Genomic DNA, 12,317 nt, shown 5'->3' with positions numbered 1-12,317 from the left:
TAATCCTTTAATAAAAATGGCTATGGGAAAGCTGACTCATTTTTAGGACAAAAGATCATGTTAGGACCATTTGTGGTTTGAGTTTATTATGGTGCTTAGGGAACAGTATACTGAACAAATAAAGGATTTACTATCCTGATGAACCTACATTTTGGATATAGTTTATTTAGATTCCATGCCAGTAAATGTAGGAATCCATTAAAAATTGGCTCTAAGACCAAAGGAAGTAACTGCAGCATACAGATACTCCTTGTGTTGGAAAATATCTGTCTTATATTAACTGTGTTTCCCCATGGGCTTTTAAAAAATAGCCAATACCTAACACAGTTAAGATAGCACTTAGCAGCAACACTGCAATCTAGACTGTAACTCCTCAAAACCTTCATCTTCCGGGGAAAGCAGTTGCTTTTTGACATTTAACTTTTTTAGTAGCATTAACAGTGAATTATTCCTGATTTTCTTTTGGTTTGTAGGTCTTATCCAGCCTATTCCAAGAAACCAGTTTTTTCAAAGTTATTTTAATAATAATTTTGTAAACGAAGCAGATAGACCGTACAAGTGTTTTTACTGTCATCGTGCATATAAAAAATCTTGCCACCTTAAACAACACATCAGGTAAGGTAACAGATTCAGAAATGGGAATGTAGAGCAAATACAGTGACTTAGTGAGCTGGTGACTTGTAGAAATTTTAACGATGGTAGTGTCAGCTTTTGGTATTTAAAATATCGCATTTGACCCCAAAGTATTTATTGGTGACTGATGTTTTCATTCTTTAGTGTCATGATTATAATATTTTACCCAGAAATTGTCACTGAGTTTTACGTACACCCCTCTTATATTTCAGTGTTTGCAGTTTCTAGGACGTGTCAGAAAAGTACTTGGTTTGTTGCATTACAATTACTTTAGCAGTGTTTCAGTTGTGTTCATCAGCATTAAGTTGAATGCTGCGTGCTAGCAACAGTGGAAAGAAAGCAGAAACTCGGTCCCGAGAGATGGTGAAATGTCATGAAACTGCTTAGAACTTAGGGGCAGGCTTGCGATACAGCTTTGTCTCCCCTATGTGCCCCCTCCCTGTGTGGCTTCAGGCAAGTCACTCGAGCTCTCTGAATCTCGGGTGTTACTCACTGCTTAGCTTTAGAAAGTGGTGTCCAAGTGAAAGAATGTACTAGTGCACAATAGAGTATAAAGCATTATAAAGTTGTAAGAAGCTTATTCATGAAAATTTTTATTCTTTTTAGATCACATACAGGTGAAAAGCCTTTTAAATGTTCTCAGTGTGGAAGAGGCTTTGTTTCTGCAGGAGTGCTCAAAGCACACGTCCGAACGCACACGGGACTAAAATCTTTCAAGTGTCTGATATGTAATGGAGCTTTCACTACTGGTGGTAGCTTACGGCGACATATGGGTATCCATAATGACCTTCGTCCCTATATGTGTCCCTATTGCCAGAAAACATTTAAGACCTCATTAAATTGCAAAAAGCACATGAAAACCCATAGGTAGGTATAATTCTGATGGTCACTTTTTAGTAATCTGTAATTCCCAGATGGTGGTAGACAGTGTTTTTAAGAAATAATTGTCTTTAATTCCTGTATTATTCCATCTAGCTTGAGGAGTATGGGCTCAGGAAACTTTCATGTCATTGTCTAAGAATCTGTTAAGAGCTGCAGACTAGAACATTAATGCTTTTATTTTTAATATAATATTGAAGTAGTCTATATTGAGCTAGATGCTTTTTAAGTTCTCTTAAAACAGGTAGTAGTAACTGAAACACTAAATAAACCATGGCTGGGATAATTAGGTCATGAAGACTGCCAAAAGGAAAATCCTAGTTAGTCAACCTTGGGATTTCTAGGCAATCATTCATATCTGAATGATCATTCTGTGTTGTTAACTAGGAACATATGTTTTAGCTATCACATAAATCCATCGTTAAAATTAAGTTACATTTTTACTTGATTAGAAGGCCCATCTCATCTCTAAATAAAGGTGAGCTGAGAAGCCCTTATAGACACTGGCTGTATCTGGAGCTTGTTCATGGGTGTTTCTGTGATGCCACAGGAGTCTGTATTGTAATGGAAAGCCTAGATAAGGTAACTTTGAAACTAAGAGTCACTAGGTCTGCCATAAGAGAATATTAAACCTTCTGGTCCAGAAAATTTACTTCCAGGCAGTATTTTAACCCAGATATCTCTGCCTGATATTACCAACAAAACCAAACCCCAAATGGTAGAATAAGCTAACTGTGAGAAATAGTTGTTTGGTATTATCCCTCTAGATGTCTAAGCACTTAGGACAGAAAATTGTCTTCTTTGATCTTGGCATAATTGATTCGTGCACTGAGAAGTGGAACTGCTGGAGTATGATATTGGTGGTGTCACTGTGGGGGACTCTTGCCAGTTTTATATCCAGTTTATACTTTCCTGCATTTTATGGAGGAAATGATGGCTTCACAAGCATTTGTACTGGGGAATTCCTGGTGCCTAGAGGTTTGGGGTATTGTGCTCCCTGATTGCTATACTAGGTGCCTAAGAGCAGTACATGCTGAGAGGGGTTGACCTGGGACATGACCTGGCCCATTGGCATGTGAGTAATACTTTGTCTCTATCAGGAATTCAGGGCTTTTTAAGCCCGTGCACTCGCCATGGTAGTGTGGGAGTCCACGCTGAAGGCCTAGTTTATGGACTTGGCAGCCAAGTAGTAGAATTTCTGGGAAGTAGGTCAGCTGTTTTTGGCTAGGTCACCTCTATTAGGTGAAGTGTTGCATCGGCCGCTGCTGGGTGTTCTTCTCCTATAGATTGTGTGTTCTTGAACCCACCTGCAAGCAGCGAGGCGCTTCAGTGTTTCATCCCTTTGTTCGAAGTGTTAGGAATTCCTAAAATACCATACATGCTTATATTAAAAATAAGTATAAAAGGTAAAAGTATAGAAAGTAGTACAAGTATAGGAAAAAAGCTTCTATCAGTTACCACACAAGACAATCTCCTCCCATCCTTTGGGGAGTCATGAAGAAGCCCTGAGTGAACATCTTGGCACTGCTGCAGTTACCATCATAGTAAAGGTGTCACGATGTATGTTTTAATACTCGGCTATTTTTATTACATTTTTGTTTCCCCTTCCTCAGTAACAGTAGTTGAGGGGTGACCGTTTTTGATATTAGAAAATGAAGAAAGATTTTGTTTGGAACTAAGAATGGAATTCTAAGTAGGCATAAGATTCTGGAATCAGGCAGATGGTGTAGTGTATTTGCGTCTGACCCTGGTATCTTCAAGAGGGGAACAGACCGTTGATGTCTCAGGTACTGTGCAGCCTATTAATCAGGTAATTGAGCTGCTTTTTTAAAGTTCTTTGATTCATTTCACTGAATTTATTGTTCATTTTTCACTTTGGGAAATTGTTGACCTCAATGGAAATGTACTGGACATATCCACTATATATGTAACAGCAATATGAATGTGAATAATGATTTGCAGAAATTAGGAGTAGCCACATATATGCCTCCTAGTCAGGGTTCTGTCATGCAATAGATCGTTGGTCAAATATGGTGTCTGTGGCCCCAGACTGTGAGGGACAGCAGGTCATAGGACTCTGCCCCCAATCTATGCACCACATTTGTTTATAATATTGAAATCCATCTGTAAAGGTGCTATCTTACTTTGTTCAGTGCTTTTTCTGTGTACTTTAACTCATTGCAGAATGAGTTTTAGTTTTAATTTTGAACTAGGACAGCTTTACTTTGAAACATATCTTTTTAATTTTCTTTTTAAATTTTAAATATTCTGCTGTGTGTTGTCTTTCATCCTCTCTTTGCTGCTTTCATGTCCCTATAATCTGTGAAAGCCCCTGTGTTAAGGGAACATGATTTTCCTTTAGAGTTATTAATAGCATTTAATTTCAACTGGATTGCCACCATGGCTTCAAATGAAATAGTTTTCTTAAAATGTTATCTAATAAATTGCGGCTTGCACAACAGTACTTCCTGGGAGTAAATTTTGACAGCACCTAACTGTGTGGATTGTCGTTGATGTTTTGAAGATACGAGCTTGCCCAGCAGCTCCAGCAGCATCAGCAAGCCTCCTCGATAGATGACAGTGCTGTAGACCATCAGAGCATGCACGTCTCGACACACATGCAGGTGGAGGTTGAGAGCGAAGAGCTGCAGCAAGCGGCGGCGGCAGGCACCACAGACCCCGAGGCCATGCTAGACCTGGAGCCCCAGCAGGTCGTGCGCACGGAAGATGCGGGACTTGGTCAGCAGTTGACACATCAACCTCTGGAAGCAGATGAAGGCAAATATTTCCGAAGTTCTAACTTTTACAACAATCATATGGTTTTGCAGCTGATTATGCTCACTCCAGTCTGTATTGGTATCTCTCTGACTTTAAAGCACAGTTTGTGCCATGTGTGTACGCCTGCGCGGGTTTGCTGTGATAGAGAATCACAGAAATAGGACCCTTCCACACACGCTTTCTTTGTAGGCTACTCTTCTCCTTTCTTATGTTGAGAATAGCTTTCGTTTTCAGTACGTACACATCTGTCTGGTCAGTAGCATTCTGTCATCACACACCGCACGTCTGATTCACAGCCCTATGTGGGTGTGTGAGCCATTTGTCACTGTCTGCAGCGGGGTCAGGCCCTGATCCAACCATTGCTGTCCTCATCGATGGAATCTTGTGGAGAAAGACGTCGGCTCTAGTGTAGACAGTGAGCCTGGGGACGTAGTGATTTGTGTCTGGCACAGGCTCCCTGTCTCGTACATGCCTGCTAACAGACAATTTGCTGGCCAGTTTACTGTTTGTGTGATGGAAATCCCAAATGTGTGTAGTCCGTGAGCAGGATTTTGTGCTTTTTATCCTCTATGTTGCCACAAGGTTTTAAATAGTTCTTGAATGTAATTGTACTCAGTGTGTTTCCCTACAGAAAAATGTCTAAGTTATAAACTGTGAAGTGATATTCTCCAAGTACAGAGATAATGCCTTAAGTATACCCCATATATAAAAAACATAAATTATATACTTATTTTTATATAGACATATATTTAACACATTATCAGTCATATTATTTAATATTATTTAATTTATTATGAGTAAGTAAATTATTTATAATAATAAATTAAAATATAAAGGTATAAATTATATATATATATAAATTGCCACCCTGTTGTCTTTTCAAAATAAGGAAGCTAGTGTTTGAAAACTCACTAATATATCCTTTTGGACAGAGTGGTAGATCTCACTGTGTTGGAAATCGATGACTCCCCTTCTGTCTGCATCTTTATCTCAGACAGGTTCGTGGCCCCGCCCGCTCTGCAAGGGCACATGGACCAGTTTGAGGAGCAGGCGCCAGCACAGCAGTCCTTCGAACAGGCTGGCTTGTCGCAGGGTCAGTGACGGGTCCCATGTGGGCATTGAGGCAAGCTGCTCCGGGGGCGGCTGGATTTTATAGCAGCCTACGTGTTTGTTTTCAGGCCCTTCTAAAATTGATCATTTCAGCCAATAACTTTTGGCCTGGATTGCTCATGTGTGCGTGTGCGTATGTATGCGCGTGTGCTGTTTGCGGTGGGCTCGGGTTGTCTGGAAGTACCTATAGTGACCATCTGCATGTCGTTTGTGGCTGAGACAGTGACTGAATAGAAGTAGGGGTGGGGGAAGCCGTGCATGGCCAGCTCGTCTGGGAGTCTGTGCGACAGGGGTGTGGGTACACGTTCTTAGGGCCTGCTGGGAAAAGCTAACCTTGATTCTAAGTCAGAAGGCAGAAATCTTCATCTGTAAAGCCAACTTTTTAGTCTTTTTTTGGTGTGACTGTCGTATTTTTTGTCAAACTCATGTTTTTTGTTTTGTTTCAGGCTTTACCGTGACTGATACATATAGTCAGCCGACCCCGTTTGCACCCGTCCAGCAGCTGCAGGACTCCAGCACACTGGAATCTCAAGCCCTATCCACCAGCTTCCATCAGCAGAACCTACTGCAGGTCCCCAGCTCTGATGCTATGAACGTAGTGAGTGTCCATGGGAGGGGCGCTTGTCGTTGGCTGGCACATTCTGTTTTACTTGTCACTGTACTCATGCTCATTCTGCTTATGTAGAAGGATGTGCTGACTTCTTGTGGCCACGGTGATTGCATCATCTGGGAGGCTGAGATGCTCACATACACGTCTTTTCCCTTCAAACATTTATATTTTATTTAAAGACTTAAGTCCCATGACATAAGATTTTACCTTTGGGTTATAAGTCAGGGAAGTCAGTAAAGCATCATGTAATAAATATGAAGGGTATTATGTTGCTTTAGTGACATGGCCTAAATGGTTTTATTGGTGGAATCTTAAATGTGGAACCTTAGCATGAAAATACTAAGAATGCTGACATACTAAAAATAAATATTCAAACACATGATTTAAAATTTCTACTCAGTCTAGTTGGAAACATCTAAATTTTGGTTTTGGTTTTGATTTTCCAATTTTTGGGAAAGTTTCAATAGACATGGAAATGATTGGACAATCGTTCTTTTTTCTTCTTTTTTTAAAAAAATTTATTTATTAGAGGCGCGCACGTGCACGCATGCACAAGATGGCAGAGCAGCAGGTAGAGGGAGAAGGAGAAGCAGGCTCCCTGCTGAATAGGGATCTAGATATGGGGCTCGATCCCAGGAGCCTGGGATCATGAACTGAGTTGAAGGTGTTAACTAACTGAGCCCCCCAGGCGCCTCTAATCAATTGTTTTCATTCTTTACAAGCCACCATTGAAAGAGAACAGGGCCACTGTTGGTAGCTTCTCCTGGACCCTCAGAGCACATTTTCGTAGAGTAGAAAGCACGTCATTCAGATGCTGAATCTGGGCAGCAGCGAGCATGCCATGTGGTGGTGGCTTGCCCTTCGCTGCAGAGCCTCTGAATACAGCTGTGCACGCACCCAGGGTGCTCGTGGCAGAAGTCAGGTGAGCAAGTTGCCATGACAGGTAGGCTCTTGCTGTTCAGTCCTGGCCTGTTCTGCATGTTCTCAGGGTCAGCTCCCCTCTGTCCTGTGAGCATCAGTACTTTCTGGACGAGTCAGACATCCTGCACTAGATCTTTACTCAGCTCCCGCTGGGGCAGCTGGGTCGCCATACCTGTGTCAGGAAGGGATGGGGCTGACAGGACTGCTCCCCACAGGCATGCTATTTCTCCCGAGGCGGGGAACATGCTTTCTCTCCCTGTGGTTTTCTGACAAGTGAGGTAGTAGGACTTTGATTCACTCTCAGTAAGAGTAGAGCAGGTGAGGAATCTCTTACTAAGAAGTATAAAAAAATAAGGAAAGACCAATTTCATACTTGGTTAAACTTTGTATCAAAGCAAATTAATAGAAAATAAGTAATAAAATTGGTATGAAAGACTTTTATTATTAACCTAACCAAATAAGTTTCTCCTTTGAATCTGCATTTATAAACATTCATGTCCTTAGTTGTTAGTTGTTTTGCATTTATTTATAGGTATTCAGGTAGTCTGCTTTATACTTCTGCTAAATTTTAGACCACTCGTCTGATCCAGGAGTCATCCCAGGAGGAACTGGAGCTGCAGAGTCAACGTCCACAATTCCTGGAGGACAGGGAGGATCAGAGCCGGCGCTCCTACAGGTAGGAGGGCGTCTGGGCGCTGCTGGGCGCTGCTGGACAAACTGCTGTGTGCAGCGTGTGCCTCCCCCTGCCCGGGCAGCGCTGTGAACAAGGTCCATTATCATTCCCATGTTATTATCATTGAGGGATCTGAGACCAAAGAGGTGAGCTTGCCAAGATCTCTGCAGCTTGATAGAGGACCAAGGTGAGGAGGTCACAGCCTGTGCGACTCACCTTTTCCGAGGCGGTCTCCTGTTACCCTGGAAGCCCTTGCTACCATATTCTAGTTAAACCACATTCAGGGTTCTTTGTCATCTTTCTACGTAACAAGCACAAGGCACAGTGCTTGCAGTGACAGTTTGTAAACGCAGCTGCTCATCTTTCAGGCAGCCATTTGTTCGGCACTGCATTCTGCGTGCCTTCTAGGTGCCATGTGTGATCTGGACGCTGGAAGGACATGGCTGACAGATAGATGGCTGCCTCAGGATGCCAGGACCAGGACACGCACGGGGAATAAGACAAACGTGGTTTTACAAAACTGAATGTGAGCATCCACATCATCTGAAAAGCAAAAGGAGTATTGTTTTTATGGAGATAGTCTTGGCTCCATAACATTGTAATAATTTTTTTATTTGCTTAAAATACTTCTGAAAGTCTAATGATTTTTTTTCCAAAGCCATTTAACCAAAGAAATACTATATAGTTACCCTTTAAAAATGGTGAGCTGTCTTATCTCAAACAGGTGGTCCCAATTGAGGTTTTTGAGAATGGCTGAGGTTTGCTAATGTCATGAGGAGAACAGTGTTTGAGAGGCTGAGTCACCTTCTTCTCACGTGCCCATGGGACTTGTCCCTCATGCAAGATCTTGAGTACCTTGGGCTGGTGTTCTTGTGCAGCGGATATCTTACCTTTGGAAGTGTGTCATCTTGAGATCATCTTGAATTTGCAGAAATATAACTGTGTTAGAGCCACAGTTCCTCATTTGGGGGGAATCCATGGATGCTGAGGGAGATACACACAGCTGGACTTCAGGATTTCTGCGACTGTCCTGCTATTTTATTTACACTTTCATCTATTGAGCAAGTATTCTCCTGCCAATGTTTAATTAGGATTTAGCAGTGATCCTTTTAAGTGCAATTAATCACATGCTTTTTCAGGATTCTTCCTTTGTGACATCTGCTTAGGTATTTGTGGCCTTCTAGGCTTGCATCATTCATGCATTTATTCAACATTTGTTAATAGTCCATGATATGCCAACCACTAGGGCTGTATTAGCAAAACAGAAAAAAAACCCCTGTCCTCAGGAGTTTGCACTCTAGTGGAAAGAGATGAACAAAATGAATAAGGGAGACGCACCGTAGATGTGGTATTGCTGTGGGCCATGGGGGAAGAGGCAGCAGGAGGAGGTGCCAGGTACTATGTGGGCTGCTGATGGAAGAGGCAGGTGTTGCCATCCGGGGAGTGGCCAGAAGGTAGGACCCACGGGATTTGTAACAGGTAGAGGTGTGAGAGGACGTGAGGTTTAAGGATGACTTCTTGGACTTCGACCCAAGCAACTGGAAGGAAGAAATACTATCCCTGGAAAGGGGGAGACTTTTGGGGGAGCAGGCCTGGCGCTAAGGCCAAGATTTGGTTTTGTGTCATTAGGGTTGATATTTGAGAAGAGGGGTCACGTAGGTTCGTTATACCAGGTTGGGATTAAGGGGAGAGGTCCGGCTGGAATCACGCAATTGGGAGCTCTCAGTATACAGGCTAATATTAAAGCCATGAGGGTGCATGTCCATAAAAAAAGGAGAATCTGTTTTGTCAAGTATTTTATAAACCTAAAGAGTATATGAGTTGGCATTTCCAAGTGTCTGCACTCGGGAGTGAATCTGACCCTGAGGTGATGGAAGATTTCACAGTGTTTTGTATGGCTTAGTAAGGAAATGAGTACATAATAAACTTTTCTCCTGTTAGTATTTGATTATCAGATAAAATGCCTGCTGGGGGATTGCTGTAGGATTTGCTGATATTGAAATAATAAAATATATGTAAGATTACAGATACCTTGAGCAGAATTTGATCCAACAAATTATTATTGCTAGTATTTGATAATTTCTTAGATGTTGGTGAGTACACCCTATTGTGGTAACACTTGGGCCCAATTGTTGAGTGATCACTGGTGAAGACTGTTTGTGTTCCTCCAGTCTCCGATGTCACCCTTGTAATTGTGTTGTGTTTATAGGTGTGAGTATTGCAACAAAGGCTTTAAGAAGTCTAGCCACCTGAAGCAGCATGTGCGGTCCCACACTGGTGAGAAACCCTACAAGTGCAAGCTCTGTGGACGCGGCTTTGTTTCCTCCGGGGTCCTCAAGTCTCACGAGAAGACACACACAGGTCATTGTCTGCCTGGCACGGGGGCCTTGTGGTTTCCAGGATTTTCACGGAGGGTTGTGGCCGTCACTGCCACCTCCTCCTAGAACATTTCCATCATAGCCAAAAGAAGCTCTGTACCTATGAGCGGTACACTCCCCATTTTGCCTCGATGCCCTGCCCTAGGCAGCTTTCCATCTCTGTGGAACGTCTGTTCTGGACATGCCATACAAATGGAAACGTGCAGATAGGCCTCCCTTTCCTGAGCATGTGTGCAGGGTTCTTCCACACTGTAGCCAGCACCAGCACCTCGTTCCTTCCTGTAGCTTTGTGTGGAGGGACCACCTTTTATTCCTCCATTATCTGTCGTTGGACGTTTGAGTAGTCTCCACCTTTAGGCTCCTGGGAATTATCCTGCTGTGAACATGTGTGGCTTGGTCCTGTGGTAACTCAGTGTAAACCCTTGAGTTGATCCGACTTTTCCACAGTGGCTGCACCATTGTGTTTGTCCACCCGTGATGGACAAGGGTTTCCAGCTCACGCTCTGCTCAGCACTTGGTGTTGCTTTTCCCTCTCCCATGACCATCCTTAGTGTGCCATGGAATCTACTCATGGGTTTCATTTATACCTCTCTAGGGGCTGACAATTTGGAACTTCCTACAGTGTGTGTATTGAGAAGCAGCTCTTCTAATCCTGTGTCATTTTACATTAGATTCTTGGCAGTCTTACTGTTGAGTTGTTTAAAGAATTTTCAATACATTATCAGATATAGGATTTGCAGTTTTAAATCTGTTACTTTTATCTGTTCATTAAATTCAGTATGTTTATTGGGTAATATATGTTTCATTACCCGTGTATTCTGTATAAGGCTTCATTTGAAAATAGAAACATACTGACAGAACAAGGGCAGGCTCTGCTCTGTAGGATTAGTCACAGTTGGTGGTCGCAGGCACAGGAAGATGGGCGGAGGGCAGGTGCGGCGAGGGCCAGCTGGAACTCCCTGCAGCAGAGGGGAGCCTGCACAGCTTCGATGAGGAGCCGTGGCTGATTGTCGTGGTGGTGCGATGTAGCTGAAGTGTCAGTGATGGAGGGGCAGAGAGAACCTGGCACTTGTTTAAAGCAATGCTCTCGTGGCCTTAATTCCACTAGTGAATTCGTAGTAAGACTCTGTGTCTATTTCCATATTCTTAAAATAAGACCAGGGCAGTAAACTGTCTTCAGTTTTGTGGCTTATCAAAAATATCTTTGTTTGCATTTGACTACTTTTGCTTTTAAGGTAATGAAATATGTTTTTTTAACCTTGTTTCTGTTGCCACAGGAGTAAAGGCATTCAGCTGCAGTGTTTGCAACGCCTCATTCACGACCAATGGCAGCCTCACCAGGCACATGGCCACGCACATGAGCATGAAGCCTTACAAGTGTCCGTTTTGTGAGCAGGGCTTCCGGACCACAGTGCACTGTAAGAAGCACATGAAGAGGCACCAGGCCGTCCCCTCTGCTGTGTCAGCAACAGGAGAGGCCGAAGGAGGAGGTACTGCCCATCGTTGATTCGAGGTTCAATAGCCAGATGCTAGAGGACTGATAGATGAGTGTACACATCACTTTTAAAACTAGTTTATTTTCTGACTATGACAGCAATATGTGCTCTCAGGGAAAAGATGCAGGAGGAGCAGAGAAGGAAGCTACCTCGGTAGTCACCACACCCCAGGCATGCGTGGAGGTTGTGATGATAATTTCTTGACAGACAGAGCCTCTTGCCTCACAGTGTCATGGTCCACTTGGTTTTCCCTCTGCTGGTGTCTGTCGTGGACAGATATGGTACTAAACACAGATCTGCCTTGGTTCCAGGGATGACATGGAAGTCCTATTCGGTTCCATAATTCCCTGTTGATGGATGAGTGCTTTCCATCCATGTGTGTCCCTGAGCAAGAGCAGCAGTTAGGGAGCGCCGTACCCCTCCACACGTCTGTGGAGCTAGTGCAGTGTTAAGACAGGCAGGTTAGCGCACCTTCCACTGTGTACGTGCCGTCATCCTAGGAATATCCTTTCTTCTTAGCATGTCCCACAAGTGAAACGTTGGGATTAAGAATGTGCAGTTGTCTGTTCTGACCACACAGCATTTTAGCGCTGTGACGCGGCTGGCGCTTGATGTCTGTGGGGGGAGTGTGATGAGGCCAGGGTGTGAGCGTTGGGTGGGCTGATGGCTCATTGCCTTCTTCCCCATGTGCTCTGTGCTCACCTGGCCTCCAAGTCACGGTTGTCTCTGGTGTGCTCAGCTGAAGCGACAGCCCTATAGCTTTATCTTATATTTTGGGGGAAAGGTCTTTAAAATGTAGCTAACCTACCTGAAGGTGGTAACAACTCTGACTCCACCAC

General features: G+C 43.3%; 1 protein-coding gene across 8 annotated transcripts in view; it reads left to right on the top strand.

Annotated features, from left to right (window-relative positions):
- The window catches only part of LOC129514548 (zinc finger protein 236), a 108,066-nt gene that overhangs the window by 62,511 nt on the left and 33,238 nt on the right, over positions 1–12,317 (top strand). For all 8 annotated transcript variants that reach the window (XM_055333217.1, XM_055333215.1, XM_055333221.1 and 5 more), the window contains 8 exons: positions 474–615; positions 1,240–1,500; positions 4,037–4,290; positions 5,285–5,383; positions 5,847–5,998; positions 7,504–7,607; positions 9,814–9,965; positions 11,260–11,472. In XM_055333217.1, coding sequence (XP_055189192.1) covers positions 474–615; positions 1,240–1,500; positions 4,037–4,290; positions 5,285–5,383; positions 5,847–5,998; positions 7,504–7,607; positions 9,814–9,965; positions 11,260–11,472 — 1,377 coding nt within the window. The remainder of the gene's footprint in view (positions 1–473; positions 616–1,239; positions 1,501–4,036; positions 4,291–5,284; positions 5,384–5,846; positions 5,999–7,503; positions 7,608–9,813; positions 9,966–11,259; positions 11,473–12,317) is intronic.

The sequence above is a fragment of the Nyctereutes procyonoides genome, unplaced genomic scaffold, assembly GCF_905146905.1.
Source record: "Nyctereutes procyonoides isolate TBG_1078 unplaced genomic scaffold, NYPRO_anot_genome, whole genome shotgun sequence".
Lineage (NCBI taxonomy): Eukaryota > Metazoa > Chordata > Mammalia > Carnivora > Canidae > Nyctereutes > Nyctereutes procyonoides.
The sequence above is the reverse complement of the archived record's forward strand: the minus strand, read 5'-3'. Positions and strand labels throughout refer to the sequence as shown.